At 39.8% G+C, this 19,477-nt stretch overlaps 1 protein-coding gene across 1 annotated transcript in view; it reads right to left on the bottom strand.

The window, feature by feature from the left end:
• The window catches only part of DNAH5 (dynein axonemal heavy chain 5), a 138,913-nt gene that overhangs the window by 40,795 nt on the left and 78,641 nt on the right, over nt 1–19,477 (bottom strand). Inside the window, exons 49-54 of the mRNA XM_052781603.1 lie at nt 14,157–14,370; nt 13,298–13,521; nt 11,536–11,731; nt 6,909–7,081; nt 4,181–4,311; nt 561–714 (exon numbers count right to left, since the gene is read on the bottom strand). Coding sequence (XP_052637563.1) covers nt 561–714; nt 4,181–4,311; nt 6,909–7,081; nt 11,536–11,731; nt 13,298–13,521; nt 14,157–14,370 — 1,092 coding nt within the window. The remainder of the gene's footprint in view (nt 1–560; nt 715–4,180; nt 4,312–6,908; nt 7,082–11,535; nt 11,732–13,297; nt 13,522–14,156; nt 14,371–19,477) is intronic.

Raw genomic sequence — 19,477 nt, 5'->3', positions numbered from 1 at the left:
CTCCCATGTGAAAAACAAAGAAGCCATGTACAATGGCTTTGCATTCTTCTCTTAATATTCTAATAACTAGTAGGAATTACTCTGAAACACACCCCTGAAATAATAAACAAATAAATAAATAAAAACAAATAATAAAAGCATCCCATCCATTCTGGACATAAATTTACCATACAAAAACTAATCGTACACTAATGAGATATTTAATTTACCAGACAATTTTGTTAAACTTCAGTGATACTCCCCAAGTCTCACCTTTTTTTAAGCTATTCTCATGTCCCTGACTGCTTGTGAACACATTTAAAAGGGTCTGACTTAGACAATTTCTCTGTATGGAATGATGATGCTCATTCTTAATTTTACAATAGCTTTATCTCACTCTAACCTAGTATGATGGACTGTTTCCATTTTTTATAATATTGTAATGATAAAAAGCACTTGAGTTTCAGTTTGTGGAAGTGTGCCCCTTGACATATAAAATAATACTCAAATATATTTGGTTATTTTACTTCAGAACTATAAAATTTTAAAAGCAGAAAAATTATCATGAGAAGGCATCTTACTTCTCCTGATGATAAAACATTGTTCAGGTATTCCAAGAAAGACTCATCCTTGATCTCGTTGTCTGTAAAAAGAAAACAGATGCCTTTGCCTTGCAGTCCTGCTGTTCTGTACAAAAGTTTCAGATCTTCCATCAAGTTTAGAGTGTTGTACGATCTACAAAAAAGGACAGTTGTACTAATACTCATTCCTTTTAAAAAAGGGCTTCTGGTTAAAAGAAAAAGAACAAGCAAGTTTAAGTAAGAAACAATCTCTTGGATTTTAAGGCAAGAAGGTGCCAAAGTCCAGGCATTTTCATTTAGATTGGGAGGAAACATATAGCTCGTTACAAAGTCTCATATTAAGTACCTAACCCATTCTTTTTCCTGCTCTCCTTTTCACCTTCCACATCAATAAAAAACTTGAAAAACACATAAAAAAAAATCCCACAACCCGACACCCCAAACCCGCCAAAAACAACAACAAAAAAACCCCAAACCTGAAGTCTTATCATGCTATTTATTTCTTCTTCTAGAAAAAGTGACAAGACAGGTGGTGTCTCGCAGGATTTTGTCATGTGCTGGGTGCAATAAGATACTTTAGATTTTATTGACTAATTAAAAAACTTAAACCAGTGGGCCCTTCTAGTGAAAGTCATCACCAATGATGGCACTCACAGTTTTACAAAAAGGGAAAAGAGCAGCAGCAAACTGAGATTAAACAACATAAAAATTAGACAACGTGTGGTGGGCTGACCTTGGCATCTGCAGAGTTGTTTCTCTCACACATTCTCACTCCTTTCTTCCAGCTGCCATTGCACGGGGGGGGGGTTCCCCCTTCTTAAATACATTATCCCTGAGGCACTACCACTGTTGCTGATCGGCTCGGCTTTGGCCAGCGGCGGGTCCGTCTTGGAGCCGGCGGGCATTGCCTCTGTCAGACATGGGGGAAGCTTCTAGCAGCTTCTCACAGAAACTACCCCTGTAGCCCCCCTGCTACCAAAACCTTGCCACACAAATCCAATACACAAGGTTACACTGGAATGATCTCTCCGGCTGGATAAAGGAGTACAATAAAAGCTGAGTTTTCTAGGATGCCCACTGGGAATTAAAACTGAGAAGTGGCTGCATGCAACTTTATTAAGAGTTTCTTATGTAACCATAATGATCTCATGTATGACCTGAAAAATCAGAAATTGTAAAATAGTTCCTCATTACTAGGGAGGAACTCAGGAAATAAATGCACTGGCTTTACAACTTTTTTCTTGACAATTAAGATGATAATTTTTTGCATTTCAGCAGAGATATCATAATCACCAAGATAAGGTTCCATACATGGGTTTATAAATAAGACACTTCAAAAGCAAAGACATTGCTAAAATTAGAAATGGACACAGAGAACACACACTTTAAGTTATGCACATGAAGTTAGCAATGTAACTATCATCTACCTCAGTGAACTAAATGAAACCATTTAAAAAACAAAAATTATTATCTCTAAGAACTCACAGAATAGGAAATTTTGCATTAACAAAGGGCAAAAGAGTCTATCCAAGAAGGATTCAAAATTTCTCCCAGAGGCATTTTAGCAGAAAGTACTAGATGTGTTTTAGATAAACACTTAAGGTTAGAAAAGCACAGAGTTTAATTTTATCAATCAGGTCACACTTCTACACTCACTTGTTGACCCACTTGGAAAATTATGTTTTATCAGAATTTTTGATGAGTCTTTCCTAAAATAACATTTATTCAAATCTTCACTCAGACTATTCTTCATGATAGTTTCTTTAATTCATCTGGTTTACAAGCCTTCAGGTATAAGGGTACCCCAGATCTTTTCTGGACTTTTTTTTTTTTTTTTCCTCTAAGGGCTTTTGTGGAATGATTGCTGGAGATGACTTATCGATATGTTCCCCCCACTCCTCTTAAGGGGAGGTAAACCTCCAGGGTGGAATGCAGTGGATATACATGAGATCTGTTCCGTAATAATTCCCTAAGCAACATAACCTGCAACCTTAGACATTAGCAAAAGCAGGGGAGCTTGGTATGCTGACTCTGAGAAACAACACAGAGGGTGGAACAGAGTGGAGACACCACGGCCAGGCTCTGTGATATCACTGCAGGGAGGGGGAACTGGAACTCCTAAAACAAGAATGGAAGGTCCCTGCTTTGAATCCACTGAAGCAAGGAGGTGAAACAACGGGGTTCTGTCGTAAGTGCCCCATAGGGACACCTATTGGGTAAGATTCAAACCCCTGGTTATAGCAAGTGCTTCCCTGGGAAACTTAGAAGTCTCTATAGAGTTTTTCCATAATTTAGTGCACTTGTAGTCAACTGTATTATTATTTATACATGCTTTGCAGCATATTTATCATCGGCAATCCAAAAGAACCTGTGCTCCTGTTGCTTTAATAGACTGTGCTGTTCATTAATCTAGCCGTGATAGTTCACTGAATGCGACCAAACTCCAGTCTGACTGTTCTAGTTCATTGAACGCAACTAAATTGAAAGTACAGTGCACTATTAGTGCATCCGTAATCGTGACAGTTCAATATATTGAACGCAACTGGACTTACAGTGCTGAATCGGGCATCACTCAGAATCTAAGCCTAGCTGACCCCAGCCCCTCTGATATCTGAAGACAAGCTGCAATGCAATGGGGTTCATTTTCTGCCAAACTTTGTTATGCTTTAACGCAACAGGCTTTATATAGGCCTTTTTATGATCCTCAAGTGCCACGGCAACTTTAGGTGGGAAGCTGCACACCACGTTCTTAATTCAATATTTCATCCTCTAGTGGCTTCATAATTCTTTGTGAATGATATCCAGCAATTTGTTACTGCTTTTGTCAGCTATACTGTAATCTCTCCTGAAGTCATTCCTATTTCAGATAGATCCTCTGATGAGATCCTCACTAAAAGGCATGCCCACATGTGAATCTACAATTTCTTCTGCAGCCAACACAGCTGCAAAAGAATTAAAATAATTTTGCTTCTCTACAACTACATCTGAGTGCCAAAAATATTTCCTGATCACTGGCTTTTCCTACAGACACTTTGGGAGGCACTCATTCCAAAATATTTAGAGAAGAATTTATATTTTTTTTTTATACATCTTTAGTGAGTTATTCCAAAAGAAACCACATTGGCTTGAATAATATGAAATAAGGCAAAATATACTTGGAAGAGACTGTCAAAATACTGACATATACATAAGATCTACCAAATTAATGGGCAGGGATGAGGATACCATCTCCTCACACAGGTGTTATTTCAAATATTACAAGACAAACTCATAAAGGCAGTATAGGTAGATACCACCAACAAATACACAGTACACTAAACTGTACTGAAAGTAAAGACATAGAGTAAAGATAACTTGACACCACCAATATTCCTTTTGTTCTGTGAAACACACGAAACAGTTTACTACTCCAAAGATGGTAAAAGCTCAGACTTATTGTAGCAAATCAAGCAAATTTAGCAAGCCTCAAAGGATTTTCATGTCTTTCCACTCTAGGCAACAGTGCTCAGTCTATATTAAGCTTGTTCTTTCTCCCACTGCAGAGACTGGGCACCTGTTTTATTTATAGGAAGAGTTCAAACACAAAGTACTTATTTACTTAAATTTTAATTAATGCTCACCTTGTTAACATTATCTGGAACGTATCGTAGCCAGCTATGAAAGATGCCAATCTTGCCAAACTCTGCTTTCCTGAGCCACCAACTCCAACTAAAAGAGCATTTCCACGAGGAGTGCGAATCACCCGAGAAATCTGTGTAAGATCACAGTCATTTATTGCTACAACATGTAAAATTTACACACCCAAAGATCCTATACTACTGCAGTTATAAAGTTGTATTAGAAATACAGAACAAATGAAAATTTTAAGGTTTAATTAAGAGATTCTGTATTATTATTAATATATTCTAGACATTTGCACTTTGCAATATTTTCTGTAAACCTTCTAACAGTATAGCAACCACTTGATTCCATCACTGTGACCTTTCAATTATCAGTAGAATTGCATCTCACACCTCCAGAAAGTACAAGTAAGTCTCAGCTGTGACTTGTTAGTGATCTGCTATCATAGCATGACAAATTATTAAAATTAGGAAGGAAATATTAATTTCCCCAATACCATACCCTCCGGACAACTTTAGCAAGACTCATCTCTCCAGGCCTCTTCATTGTAACCAGAAGGACAAGTTGTCCCAAGCATGTTAAATTCAAGACACAGTCTTCAGTATTCTCTGCAGCAGGTAATAAATGCTACCTTTATAATCAAACTTCTCAAGCTTCTCGTTTACTTGATTATAAAAATGCACAATATCAATATGAATATTTGGTCACAGTGGAACATCTCCCAGGTAGGTCTCCCTTTCTTTCTCATTTCATTATTTATCTTTTAAAGCAAAAGGCAGCAGTTACCTACTACTCCACATTCCCCTTCAATTCAGGGCAGTACAATGTAAACGAACACGCAATTCAGAGCAAAAAAATTTTCAGCACTGAACTGCATGCAGCACCCGTCCCACTGTCCACAGCCAAAAAACGATGCCAAGAAATCTGGAAATGGGTAGATGATGTTACCTGATGCTGAGAAAATATGCCTTTAAGCACAGGAGACAAACTTGCTCGACACCCCATCAGTTACACACAGACAGATACTGATAGTACGCAGAAGAGCCTACATGAATTTCCAGAATAGCATGGAGACACTTGCCTCTCAATGGCAAGGTAATACCAACCAGCTGGTTTCCTCTGCACAAGCAACAAGACACAGTATTGGCTCCTGTTGTTATTCTGAACATCCCTCTGACACCCCTAGAATTCCACCATGCCAATTAGCAGCCGGGGATACCTATTTACTTTCCTTTCCTCTACCATACTTTTTTTCAAGTTATTAAAAATAGTCATGTCAATTTCCTGCAGTTTTAAACCTATATATCTTACACAGAGTGCAACATACTTGTTATTTTTCATAGATTAATGTTTTATAAGCAAAGATAATATCAAGTATGAAGGTTTACTCTAAGCATACTTAGCATTTAACCCAAGAAAAATAGATTTGCACACCACCCTTGGAATATTGCTGATCACTTCAATTACGGCTGCTAGATCTTTTCCGGGCAGAGGCACACAAGCTATAAATTGGAAGCTTTGTTCTGTGCTTAAGATACTCCTCAGCTTTAACCCATTCAAGTCATCCTACGTCAGCTCAGATGAGGCATTACCTTAACTGTGCTTAACTAGCTTTCTCTTAGAGGCTGTCTCAAGTCTAGCTCATGCATAAAGCTCAGACCTGCACAGCTGTAAATGCTGCTTTCAAGAATACAGGATCAGATAAGCACTATATATTCATTTTATCCAAGTGAAAATTAAGATAATGTTTCAGGTATTTAGTATCTAGCTACCCAAAGAAGAGATTCCTGACGACAGGTGGCTCTTCAATGGAAAAAGAAAAAAAAAATGTTTTTTGGGTAGATCCCGAATTTATATAGATTTTTTTACTAGGAATAAACCAGAAACTTGTTACTGAGTGTGATGATGACTTAACAGTTTTCATAAAGGAATCCATAGCAGAACATCACCCATTTTGCAGGGAAAACTGAAAAGATAGGGACTAATTTTGCAAAATGACAAGAATCCACCCTGAAATTTTGAAAACTGCAGATGCAATGTGTTTGTCAACTATAATTAAATTTAAATTGGTTTGATATTCATTTTATTATTTGTTAGGATGGTACAATCCAATATTCAGTTCTTAATTTATGAGAAATACAGACAACCTCACTGTGCAACTGAGAAACAATAGGTTTTTTAGTTTAAAAAAAGAAAAGCTTCTCCTTTTTATGAAGCCTGCTCTGTGTGGACAATCCTATCAAGCTGTGCTGTGCTAAAAATTATGGTCAGCTCCAATCCATATTCAAAGGAGTTTTAGAAGAAGTGAGTATACTATTGATCTACAAAGGAAGTTGAGACTACATTTATTCTTACTCTGCTGTGCCTACTCCTTCATAAGCAACCAATTATGTACTAACCTGAATTTCATTTGACTCATTCCGAAGAGAGGAAGCACTCTCAGAAGAATTAGCAAGAAGAAAGGTTGAAATAGAGTTCAAATAATTCGGACCATGACCCCACCAGACATAAAAGACAGATATAAAAGAATAGCTCCATCTGGTGCATTTTCAGAAAAGCTCAGTTTTAATATCTAGTCACAGAGTGACAGACAAAATATTTGCTAGCAATAAATTACTTGTGTCAGTTTTAGAAGTAATTTACCTTGACTCATGCACACCTCCACTCATAGGCTTTGAGGGCAAGTGAACAACAACAACAACAAATAGCAATCCAGTAATACTGTACCTTGACTAAATGAATCATAGCATCATCGAAGAAAACCAGGTCCATTCCAGTACCACGGATGTTCTCATTGTATGCTTGTAAAAACATATTTAAACGATTCCGTAGCTGATGAAAGGAGTGAATTGGCTCATAGATTTTGGGAATATCTAAATTAACTTCCTCTGATTTTTCACCTAGAACAAAAAGCAAGTAACAAAACCTTAGCAGTTTAAATGACTGATGAAGGCTCAATGTGGGGATGAGTAAGTGAAGGTTATTAGAAGTCTCTTTAACCCCCCAGAGACAGGTTTATTATACATAATATTACACATTAGATGTACATATGAGAGTACTGCCTATACCCTGCCTACAAGGAATGGTAAGTTCAGCTGCTTAATTCTCAAAGACAAAACCAGCAAAAACTAAGGAGCTTGCTTTCTCTACATCTGAAACTTGAATGATGAAAACCTGAAATCAACTTAGATGCTAGAAGCTAAAGTAGCAGCAGAGAATGAAGGTGAATAAATATTGCAATTAAAAATTGCAAATCTTTTTTGTAAAAGACAGACACTCTAAGTTGATTAAATCATTGCACTAGTAAAAGAAAAATTACTACTAAAATGAATTACCACAACAACAAAAAAAAACCCTACAGCCACTGTGAAAAGGCATACATTCGTTTCATCAAGTGATCTGAAAGCCACAAGGAATTGTCAACTCTTCCCCACCCAAAGTAAAGCAGGAAATAGTGCTGCTGTCTCATTTTTCCATTCATAAGCATTACTCATGCTTAAAGGTGACATGCCTTCATTAGTAAGAATTGTCACTCACAGCAAATAAAATCACAGAAAGGTTGAGGTTGGCAGGGACCTCGGGAGGTCATCTGGTCCAACTCCCCTGCTCAAGGAGGGACGCCTAGAGCCCATTCCCCAAGACCATGTCCAGCCGGCTTTTGAATTTCTCCGAGGATGGAGACTGCACAACCTCTCTGGGCAAGCTGTGCCAGTACTCGGTCACCCTCACAGTGAAAAAGTGTTTCCTGATGTTCAGAGAGAACTTCCTGTGTTTCAGTTTGTGCCCACTGCCTCTGGTCTTGTCAGTGGGCTCCACTGAGAAAAGCCTGGCTCCATCTTCTTTGTACCCTCCCTTCAGGTATTTATACATATTGAGGAGATCTCCCTGAGCCTTCTCTTCTCCAGGCTGAACAGTCCCAGCTCTCTCAGCCTTTCCTCGTCTAAGAGTCCTTTAGCCATCTTTGCGGCCCTTCGTTGGACTCTCTCCAGTATGTCCGTGTCTTTCTTGTACCGGGGAGCCCAGACTGGGACACAGGACTCCAGGTGTGGCCTCACCGCTGCTGAATAAAGGGGAAGGATCACCTCCCTCGGCCTGCTAGAACATTCCTTCTAATGCAGCCCAGGATGCCACTAGCCTTTTTTTCCTGCAAGGGCACATAGCTGGCTTGTGTTCAACTTGGTGTCCACCAGCACCCCCAGGTCCTTTTCTGCAAAGCTGCTTTCCAGATGAGTGGCTGCCAGTATATACTGGTGCATGGGATTTTTCCTCCCCAGGTGTAGGACTTGGCACTTCCCTCTGTTGAACCTTATGAGGTTCTTGTCAAGGTCGCTCTGGATGGCAGCACAACCCTCTGGCATATCAACCATTTCACCCAGTTTTGTGTCATCTGGGAACTTCCTGAAGGCACACTCTGCCCCATCATCCACATCACCGATGAAGATGTTGAAGACAACTGGACCCAGTATTGACCCCTGGGGTACACCACTAGTTACTGGCCTCCAACTAGACTTTGTGCCATTGATCACCACCCTCTGGGCTCAGCCATTCAGCCAATTTTCAACCCATCTCACTGCTCATCCAGCCCATACTTCATCAACAAGTAATTAACAAACTTCATTGGAAGAGTGCCAGCAAGCAAACACCATGGGGGGTTTGGGTTGGTTTGGTTTTCCTCAAAAAATAATAGCAGACAGTACAATTTTGCTCTTATTTATATAGAGCTAGCTCCATTAGTTTCAAGATTTCATGATCTATATGCTGCAGGATACATTTTTCCAGTTACCATGTCAGTCATTACTAATAATCGGTTTTGCTAAGCCTCTTCTTACTTACTGAAGAAACATATTATTCACAATATTATCTCTAACTGGTGGAATTAAAATCAATGAAACAAATAATTACAGTAAAATAAGTAGCTCCCTAATGCTTAGTAAAGCACTGGAAGTCAGTGGAAAGGGAAGTAAAGGTGGGGGAAAAAAGCAATCAAACTGTATTGTATTTAGAATAGTATCTATAATATTTTTCTCATTTTAATTTTTTCTCCATTTCCTTCTTACATATTTTGCTTTTACAGATTAGCAGTGGTCCAATAATCATGCAGCTTCCAAGGGAAAACCAAAACAAAACAAAACCCCAAACATATATATAAAAACCAGTTTAAGGAAATTGCCTTTTACCACAGAACCAAACCTCTCAAAATAAAATGATGATTACATCTTATGCAGCTGTCCCTCGTAATGCATCTGTGTATACCTGAAGTCACCTTCATTTCAGAATTCTTTAGCTCTGTATTGTTTCTGCATATATGAACACTCCCTTAGATTGAGACCTAATTAAATTAACCAACTTAATTTAACCTGCAAAAACACTGGTTAAACAAAAGGAGTATTCCAGCTGGAAATAAGTTTCTTGTAAGTTGAATGAGACATTTAAACGAGTCAGCTACTGATAAGGAACTAATAAGGAATACAGCAAGTAGTTAAACTGTAGTGATGTTTTGACAGTTTCAAACCTTTTAAGAGAATCATATCTGCTGAATACTGTTCCTGTGGTTTTATTATTAATGTCAAAAGACAGCATGATCAAGTACTACACCTAAGAAAGGGCAGACACATTACTTAGAGGCAGCTAGTGCAATATATTATTTTAAACTCTTCTCTAATCTCAGGATTCAGAATCACAAGTACTAAATAGCAATGTCAAAACTAACTGATTAAGAAACACCTTTGAACAGTTTGAGGGTCTCAAGAACACTAGCACCACTAAATTTCTGTGAGGCTAAGATCTCAAAGTTGATGTTTGAGTTCAATACACGAAGACTTGAGATGAAGTATCTCAGGGACAAATACGTGGTGACTGTACAACCCAGAGATACAGGGACTATATGTAAACACATCACTAACCTGAGCATACAGTTATTTGAAATTGATGTCTGATATATTTTTTGTATATTTAATATATATTTTATATATTATTTATAAATATATATTCTATATACATTCTTATATAATCAATAATAAATTATAGATTTAATAGAAATCCAGTTCCTGTTCTTACATTTCTATCATAATGGGCAAAACTAAATTCCATTAAAGGGACAATTAAAACACAACTACACTTGTTATTCTTCTCACTTAAACCCAAAACAGGAAGGCGTTCTCAAGGCTCTGACAAACATATTGAGAATAAAACATATCCCTTCTAAATGAGGGCCTCCTACTTCATATTTAGATGAAGTTTCATGTTAAAAGGCATATTACAGGGCACGTACATTTAAACTGTCACCAGGAAGCAAGTTATTTTGAGAAATACATGTTTCTTTTTGCATTTATTTTTCAGTTAAACATAATGGTTTCTAGTGTGGATTCAAATTTTCACATTAAAAGTCGCTCTTCACTCTCTCAGTATGTATTCTGGCTTGTATTTCAGTGCTCTCAACTTTGCTGCAGTTTAGCAAGTTATTTAAGAATATATTTGACTACTTTCTCACAGCAGTTTGCTTTCTACTTCTATTTGATTCCTTCCAATCAAACATTTCCTATCCTTTACTCTCCTTTTGTCACTGCCTTCTGACTACTCATTTATCCAAAAAGAGATTTAAATGGCATTTGACCACTCATGCCAAACTTTTATTGTCTCCACTATGCATCATTACAGTTATAGGAACACAGATAATTGAATCATCCAATGGCTTAAATAACCACCTTCCCCAAAACCTAAACAACTGTTTTCTGTTCTATTGCATCAACTAACAAATGATCCCAGCTCATTTAGCAAGGTCAGTGACACAGTGTTTTTCTTTAAAAGACACAAAGACATTGTTATAAGCCATATAGATAATTCAAGAGGTTTTACTGGCATTCAGAAGATTTTGAAAAAATACTCATTTGTTACAAAATCATGTACCGGGTATTTCCTAAGAAGTACAGGATTAGCCCAGAGCCAGTATTCTTTCACCAGGTTTCTAGCAGATGGTAGCTACAGTGCTATTCTTTACCCAGTACTGCAACCCCACCACTTCAAGTCATTCATATCTCACTTCTTTCATCATTCTAGAATAATATAGACTTATGCTCACTATTTGGCAGTTTTGTCTGTCTACCACATCAATGGAAACGGAAGTAAGGCCCTCCTATAGATAACCTGGATATAAATACAGACTTAAAAATCCCATGAATGTAAAGATGTGCCACGGTTGGTTACACAGACTACCTTCAAAGTCACTGGACAGAACAGCCGCCCTTGATGCATGAAATTACCATATATTTTTAAGACATATTTCTACTAGCATCTATTTTATCATATCCCCTTCCCTATTCTTGCCATCTCCATGGTTATCAGAGTCCATTTTTACCAGTTTTTTCCGGTGCATCCCTTAAAAAGTCAACGAAGAATGCATCAATTTCAGGATCCAGCAAAGCTTTTGTTTCTTCAAATTCCTCCTCAATGAGTTTTGCTACAGCTGCATCAAACCAGTTTACATCTTCTGAGGTTGTGAAACGATCAGCAATAACACACTTACATTCATGCTTCCACAGTTTTATCAGTACCTATATAAAAAAAAAAAAACCACAACAAAAAACCCCCACGTTACAATCAGATTAGGCTTGCAACAAAGCTATGCCACTTAAAAGCCACACTTTTATTTATTTTAAAAAGGTATTAGCATTACAAAAGAAACAGTACTATTTTGGGGTTTATTCAGGAGAGGTACCTTGAGCTTGCCATTCTGCCCAATAGTATTTTAAGCTTACATTCAGTTAACTGTGCAAGAAGCCTTAATCCAGCATTCCAAACCAAATCATATTTACCAAATTAAGGTTTTATTTCCTTAGCCCTAAAACCATATCCATACCCGACAACATATGTTTATGCACTGACAAACCACTCGTTAAACTGATCATTAAGTAGAAGGTTTGTGGAAATAATAGCATCATGGCACGAATAATTTCATGCCAAACACAGATGTCACTCCCAATACTGTACCCAAAGTAGTTTAGAAAAAAAAAAAATGTTTAAGTGTGTATATTATTCCTTCTCCAAATTCAATATACCTTTAAAGTCTTTCAGTTTGGTCATAGGATGGAGAAGGAAAACCTGCCAGGTTCTTAATCCTAGCAGCACTGGTTTTAATCCTACACTATTACTACACAGTAGTAGAAAAAATTCCAAGTACTCCTTGAAGACCTCTTGTTTGAGCCTACAGCACTTCGTAGAAATGACACTATGTCAAGTCTCAGAACTAATACATAAATTTATACAATCAGATTTTCAGCAATTGTTTGTTTTACTTCAGAAGACATTGAGAAAATACACATAATCATCTTAGTACTTTATATTTTTATCTTCAGAAATTAAAATTGATTCTGAAATTTGAATTTTAGATGTAGTAGAATTCAGGAGCTTATTCAACAAGCAGGGAAGTACATTAAAGATGAAGTGATTATATAACCCAAATGTATAACTAATTTTCCATGATTGCCGTAAACACTGCTTTTGCAGCACTTCATGTTTCAGTGCTCAAAACACTAAATGACTTTTCCTTAAAATAATTAAAAAAGAAATGATGCATAAAGTATTGAGCTTTTCTGGAAAAAAGGTCGATTATGGGGGGGGGGCAGGGGGAAGTCACTATAACTCATTACTACTTCTTCCTTTTAAGCTGTAAGGCAGAAATCATTTGTTAGACAGATATTAGGCAGTGACTGAAAGCCTCAAGACACTAGTGGAGAGAAGGAAACTGTTTATTTTTTTAATCAATACATACGCATTTTCATTGGGTTAAAATAAGTTCATTTCTTCTCATGATTTTCTTTGCTTGATCCTTTCAAACAAGCCAGCATTTGTCAATAATAGAACAAGCAGATAGAAGCAAACCCTCTTCTGTCAAAAGAAGCGGGTTTTGTTACAGCTGTGAAACAAAGTTGTCATTTCAGCTGGCACTGTAAAAGCCAGACTAAAACGTCTTTGCCTCAAAAAAAATGCTGAAAAACTTTTTTAATGGAAATGATATTTTTCTAAAGCAAACTCAAATGCCAAGAAGTTAGACTCTTCATCCTCTTTGCTACACTAATTATACACTCATTATAACAAAGCCACTGATGTGCTGCACTTGCCTTTGGTTCATTGATCACTTCTGATGCAGTGTTCAGCATTCCTTGCCAAATTCTTGAGAGGTCTCGAAGGTTGAAGACATAATGGAACTTGGCTGGTGTGGGCAACATTTTTAGCTTGGTAATCTGCCACAGCCTGCGTGTCAGTGGAACCAACCTGGCTACTGTTTTCTTCACATCTTCTGAAAATCCCCGCTCACTACAATAGTGCCCTTCTCCAATTGCACCTGTGAAAAAAAGAACTGCCAATGAAAGATTTTTGTAAAACACACTAGTGCAACAGCAAGAGCTATGATCTTCTTAATTGCCTTCTTTTTTTTAATCCCCCAAACCTTTTCTAATTTGTTGAAACAGCTTTCCAGTCTTTATTCAAATCTTGATTCACCTGGTCTTAACACCATCCTGCCACCAGCTCACTGGGTATTTAGCTTTTCATTTACTGTCTGTTAAAAATGTTCTTTCGTCTACCAAAATAGCTTCCACAGCCTTTGAATAGCTAATCTCTTCTGAGACCAATATGATCCTGTCATTTGTGAAAGCCTAGTCATTAGTCACTCATTTTTAGCACCAGTAGCAGCTTAGCAACTCTCCAGCATTGTCACTAAAACTAGGAATAGCCTTCATACTGTCCTTCCTAATACTTAGCACACCAAGAAATTTCAGAGATGTGACTGGACCTGAAAAACTTACAGACTGATGAAGTTGCAGGTGGGGAGTGATTACTGAAGGAAAATGTGCTGGTAAGCAAATCAGAGTGGGAATAAGCCTCTATTTTAATCATAATGTTTATAAATAGAGGGATAAGGAAAAATCGACTACCATTTTCAAAAATGGGACCGATACAAAGCTATTTTCCCTTTACCAAAAATTTTGTCAATGGAAGAATTAGAAGGCAGAGTACAGTTGAATACAGAAAATTGTCTCTTGAGCCTTTGTGGAATGTCATTGCGACCTCCTCCAGGGTGGATCATGGCAGCCAAAAACTGAATGTCCACAATGTTGGTAAATTCACCAGGCTTTTCCAGGTTATACAATCCATTCTGTTCCATCAGCTGCCTAACTATCTCATTAGTGACCTGTAAAATAACCAGGTATTATATAACAATATTATGCAGATAACTAAATGAAATACAAAACATACTTGTGTACTTGAAAGACCTAATAAGGAGTATACCATTATTTTCTCCCCCAAACCCCTGCTTATTTGCTTCAGGAGAAAAACGCACTGCTAGGAATAAGCATATTTAGATTGTTATTTTTATTGGTAGTATCTATGGGCAAAAATCCTGGGAGTAGAGAGGAATCCCTAGCTTAGAATAATCCTTCATACTTTAATTCACTCTCACGTGAAGGCTGCATGACTTCCAATACTGTTGTGTTGGAAATACTTCTCCCCTTTTAACCCAAAATTTCCAATTTGTTGTCATCAAGCCCGAAGTGATGCATCTTCACATATTGCATTTGCTGCCAAATATTTTGACAAAATTTCCACGTGCAGCAATCACAAACATGGTTTTTCAAGCTGCAAATGCAGAATTATTTCCATACAAAAGAATACAAGTTCCTTTCCTTAGCCATAAATGGAACCCCACTTTTCTGTTTGACCAGCTGAGAACATCCCACAGACAGTACATTATACAACTGCACTTCTCTGGAAATGCTAACATTAGTTTCCAAGGCAATATACTTCAGAACGATCTTGACAACGTACATAATTATTACTTCCATTTTTTCTAAAGCTGAGAAGTCACTTCTTGTCTCAGCATTCACAGCATTTTAATTATTGTCCACACAGGCAGTTTACTATCACAATTTGTGTGCCAAAGGTTTTTTTCTAGTTAATTTTTTAAATTTTTTTAATTTTTTTTTTTTTATTAAAATATGAGCGTTGGTGTCGTGGTTTAACCCCAGCCAGCAACTAAACACCACGCAGCCGCTCACTCACTTCCCCCCACCCAGTGGGATGGGGGAGAAAATCGGGAAAAGAAGCAAAACCCGTGGGTTGAGATAAGAACGGTTTAATAGAACAGAAAAGAAGAAACTAATAATGATAATACTAATAAAATGACAACAGCAATAATGAAAGGATTGGAATGTACAAATGATGCACAGTGCAATTGCTCACCACCCGCCGACCGACACCCAGCCAGTCCCCGAGCGGCAAATCCCTGCCCCCCACTTCCCCATTCCTATACTGGATGGGACGTCACATGGTATGGAATACACCGTTGGCCACTTTGGGTCAGCTGCCCTGGCTGTGTCCTGTGCCAACTTCTTGTGCCCCTCCAGCTTTCTCACTGGCTGGGCATGAGAAGCTGAAAAATCCTTGACATTAGTCTAAACACTACTGAGCAACAACTGAAAACAGTGTTATCAACATTCTTCGCTCTGAACTCAAAACATAGCACTGTACCAGCTACTAGGAAGACAGTTAACTCTATCCCAGCTGAAACCAGGACAGTATCCACCCCTTATTCTATACCATTGACGTCATGCACAGTTCCCATACCTTTAGTTACATTCTGATCAATCATCACCTTTCCATTCCTTTAAGACATATGAGCAATGATATATATATATATGTACACACACAGAGATATCATTCCTTTAGTTCATGGGTCATGTTCATAAAATGTTCATTGAGTTCATTTAGTTTCCAACTCTGGGCTCCATCTGTCACACCAGTCTTTCTGGGCAGGAGGGATGGTGCAAAGTCCTCTCAGTCGGTAGAGCAGAATTGGGCTTCAGTGCAGTGTGACAAGCAGGTGACATTTGGCACAGCAGGAGGATGGTGTGCACCGTTGGATTGTTGCATGCTGGAGTCAGTTCTGGTTCCATCACTACTGTGCTTTGCTCAGTTTTATCACAGTTCTTTTCTTGCTTGATCTAAGTGATTCTTACTATAGTACTACGGATATAGCACATAATTATAGTAAGGATAACATACAGTAGCAGGGTTATATAGCAACTAATATACAGTTTAATTCTGGCTGTTCTCACCTAAAATTAAATCCCCTTGAGGCACACATCGGACTTCCCCATCTTTTCGCATCACCCACCAAGTGCACCCAGGCCCTTGAGCAAAAGCAATCCCACGAATGGGTTTACCTTTGCCTGAGGCAGGACTAATCCAGACTGTCTTCCCTAACATATTTTTATGTGCACTACAGGGACTTTATCCCCTTCTACAGTATGTAAAAATTCCGACTGGGCAGGGCCACCCCGATTGGCAGATCCTCTGGTGTTGACTAACCAGGTGGCTTTTGCTAAATGTGTATCCCAATGTTTGAAAGTTCCACCCCCCATTGCTCTCAATGTAGTCTTTAACAGTCCATTGTATCGCTCAATTTTCCCAGAGGCTGGTGCATGATAGGGGATATGATACACCCACTCAATGCCATGCTCTTTGGCCCAGGTGTCTATGAGGTTGTTTCGGAAATGAGTCCCGTTGTCTGACTCAATTCGTTCTGGGGTGCCATGTCGCCACAAGACTTGCTTTTCTAGGCCCAGGATAGTGTTCCGGGCGGTGGCATGGGGCACAGAATATGTTTCCAGCCATCCGGTGGTTGCTTCCACCATCGTGAGCACATAGCGCTTGCCTTGGCGAGTTTGTGGGAGTGTGATATAGTCAATCTACCAGGCTTCTCCATATTTATATTTCAGCCATCGCTCTCCATACCACAGGGGCTTTAACCGCTTGGCTTGCTTAATTGCAGCACATGTTTCACATTCATGGATAACCTGTGCAATAGTGTCCATGGTCAAGTCCACCCCTCGGTCACGAGCCCATCTATATGTTGCATCTCTTCCCTGATGGCCTGAAGCATCATGGGCCCACCGAGCCATAAATAGCTCACCCTTAAGTTGCCAGTCCAGGTCCACCTGAGCCACTTCAATCTTGGCAGCCTGATCCGCCTGTTGGTTGTTTTGATGTTCTTCAGTGGCCCGACTCTTGGGTTTGTGAGCATCTACGTGACGTACTTTTACAACCAGATTCTCTAGCCGGGATGCAATATCTTGCCACAGTGCGGCAGCCCAGATGGGTTTACCTCTGCGCTGCCAGTTGCTCTGCTTCCATTGCTGTAGCCACCCCCACAGGGCATTTGCCACCATCCATGAGTCAGTATAGAGATAGAGCACTGGCCACTTCTCTCTTTCAGCAATATCTAATGCTAGCTGGATGGCTTTCACCTCTGCAAACTGACTCGATTCACCTTCTCCTTCAGCAGTTTCTGCAACTTGTCGTGTAGGACTCCATACGGCAGCTTTCCACCTCCGATGCTTTCCCACGATGCGACAGGATCCGTCAGTGAACAGGGCATATTGCCTCTCATTTTCTGGCAGTTTATTATACAGCGGGGCCTCTTCAGCACGTGCCACCTCCTCCTCTGGCGACATTCCAAAATCTTTGCCTTCTGGCCAGTCCGTGATCACTTCCAAAATTCCTGGGCGACTGGGGTTTCCTATGCGAGCCCGTTGTGTGATCAGTGCAATCCACTTACTCCACGTGGCATCAGTCGCGTGATGTGTAGAGGAGACCCTCCCTTTGAACATCCAGCCCAGCACTGGCAGTCGGGGTGCTAAGAGGAGCTGTGTTTCAGTACCAACCACTTCTGAGGCAGCTTGAACTCCTTCATATGCTGCCAATATCTCTTTTTCAGTTGGAGTATAGCGAGCTTCGGATCCCCGATATCCTCGACTCCAAAACCCCAGGGGTCGGCCTCGGGTCTCCCCAGGTGCTTTCTGCCAGAGGCTCCAGGTAGGGCCATTCTCCCCAGCTGCAGTATAGAGCACATTTTTAACATCTTGTCCTGTCTGGACTGGTCCAAGGGCTACTGCGTGAACAATCTCCCTCTTAATTTGTTCAAAGGCTTGTTGTTGCTCAGGGCCCCATTGAAAATCATTCTTCTTTCGGGTCACTTGATAGAGAGGGCTTACAATCAGACTGTAATTTGGAATATGCATTCTCCAAAACCCCACGACACCTAAGAAGGCCTGTGTTTCCTTTTTATTAGTTGGTGGAGACATAGCTGCTATTTTGTTAATCACATCCATTGGGATCTGACGACACCCATCTTGCCATTTTATTCCTAAAAACTGGATCTCCCGTGCAGGTCCCTTGAATTTACTTTCTTTTATGGCAAAACCGGCTTTCAGAAGGATTTGGATTATTTTCTTCCCTTTCTCAAAGACTTCTTCTGCCATGTTGCCCCATACGATGATGTCATCAATGTATTGCAGGTGTTCCGGAGCTTCACCTTTTTCCAGTGCAGTCTGGATTAGTCCATGGCAAATAGTGGGGCTGTGTTTCCACCCCTGGGGCAATCGATTCCAAGTGTACTGGACACCCCTCCAAGTGAAGGCAAATTGTGGACAACACTCTGCTGCCAGAGGGATTGAGAAAAACGCATTAGCAATGTCAATTGTAGCATACCACTTGGCTGCCTTTGACTCTAGTTCGTATTGAAGTTCTAGCATATCTGGAACGGCAGCACTCAGCGGTGGCGTAACTTCATTCAGGCCACGATAGTCAACTGTTAGTCTCCACTCCCCATTAGACTTTCGCACGGGCCATATGGGACTATTAAAAGGTGAGCGAGTTTTGCTGATCACTCCTTGGCTCTCCAGTTGGCGAATCAACTTGTGGATGGGAATCAGAGAGTCTCGGTTGGTGCGATATTGCCGCCGGTGCACCGTCGTGGTAGCAATTGGTACTTGTTGCTCTTCAACCCTCAGCAACCCCACAATCGAAGGGTCTTGAGAGAGACCAGGCAGGGTAGACAGCTGTTCCGTGCCCTCCGTCTCCAAGGCAGCTATACCAAAAGCCCATCGATACCCCTTTGGGTCCTTAAAATACCCTCTCCTGAGATAGTCTATGCCAAGGATGCACGGAGCCTCTGGACCAGTCACAATGGGGTGTTTCTGCCATTCATTCCCAGTTAGGCTTACTTCAGCTTCCAATACAGTTAACTCTTGGGATCCCCCTGTCACACCAGAAATAGAAATGGGTTCTGCCCCTTCATAACTTGATGGCATTAAAGTACACTGTGCGCCGGTGTCTACTAGAGCCTTATACTCCTGTGGGTCTAACGTGCCAGGCCATCGAATCCACACAGTCCAATAGACCCGGTTATCCCTTTCCTCCACCTGGCTGGAGGCAGGGCCCCTCTAATTCTGGTCAGA

The sequence above is a fragment of the Harpia harpyja genome, chromosome 1 (assembly GCF_026419915.1).
Source record: "Harpia harpyja isolate bHarHar1 chromosome 1, bHarHar1 primary haplotype, whole genome shotgun sequence".
Taxonomy (NCBI): Eukaryota; Metazoa; Chordata; class Aves; order Accipitriformes; family Accipitridae; genus Harpia; species Harpia harpyja.
The sequence above is the reverse complement of the archived record's forward strand: the minus strand, read 5'-3'. Positions and strand labels throughout refer to the sequence as shown.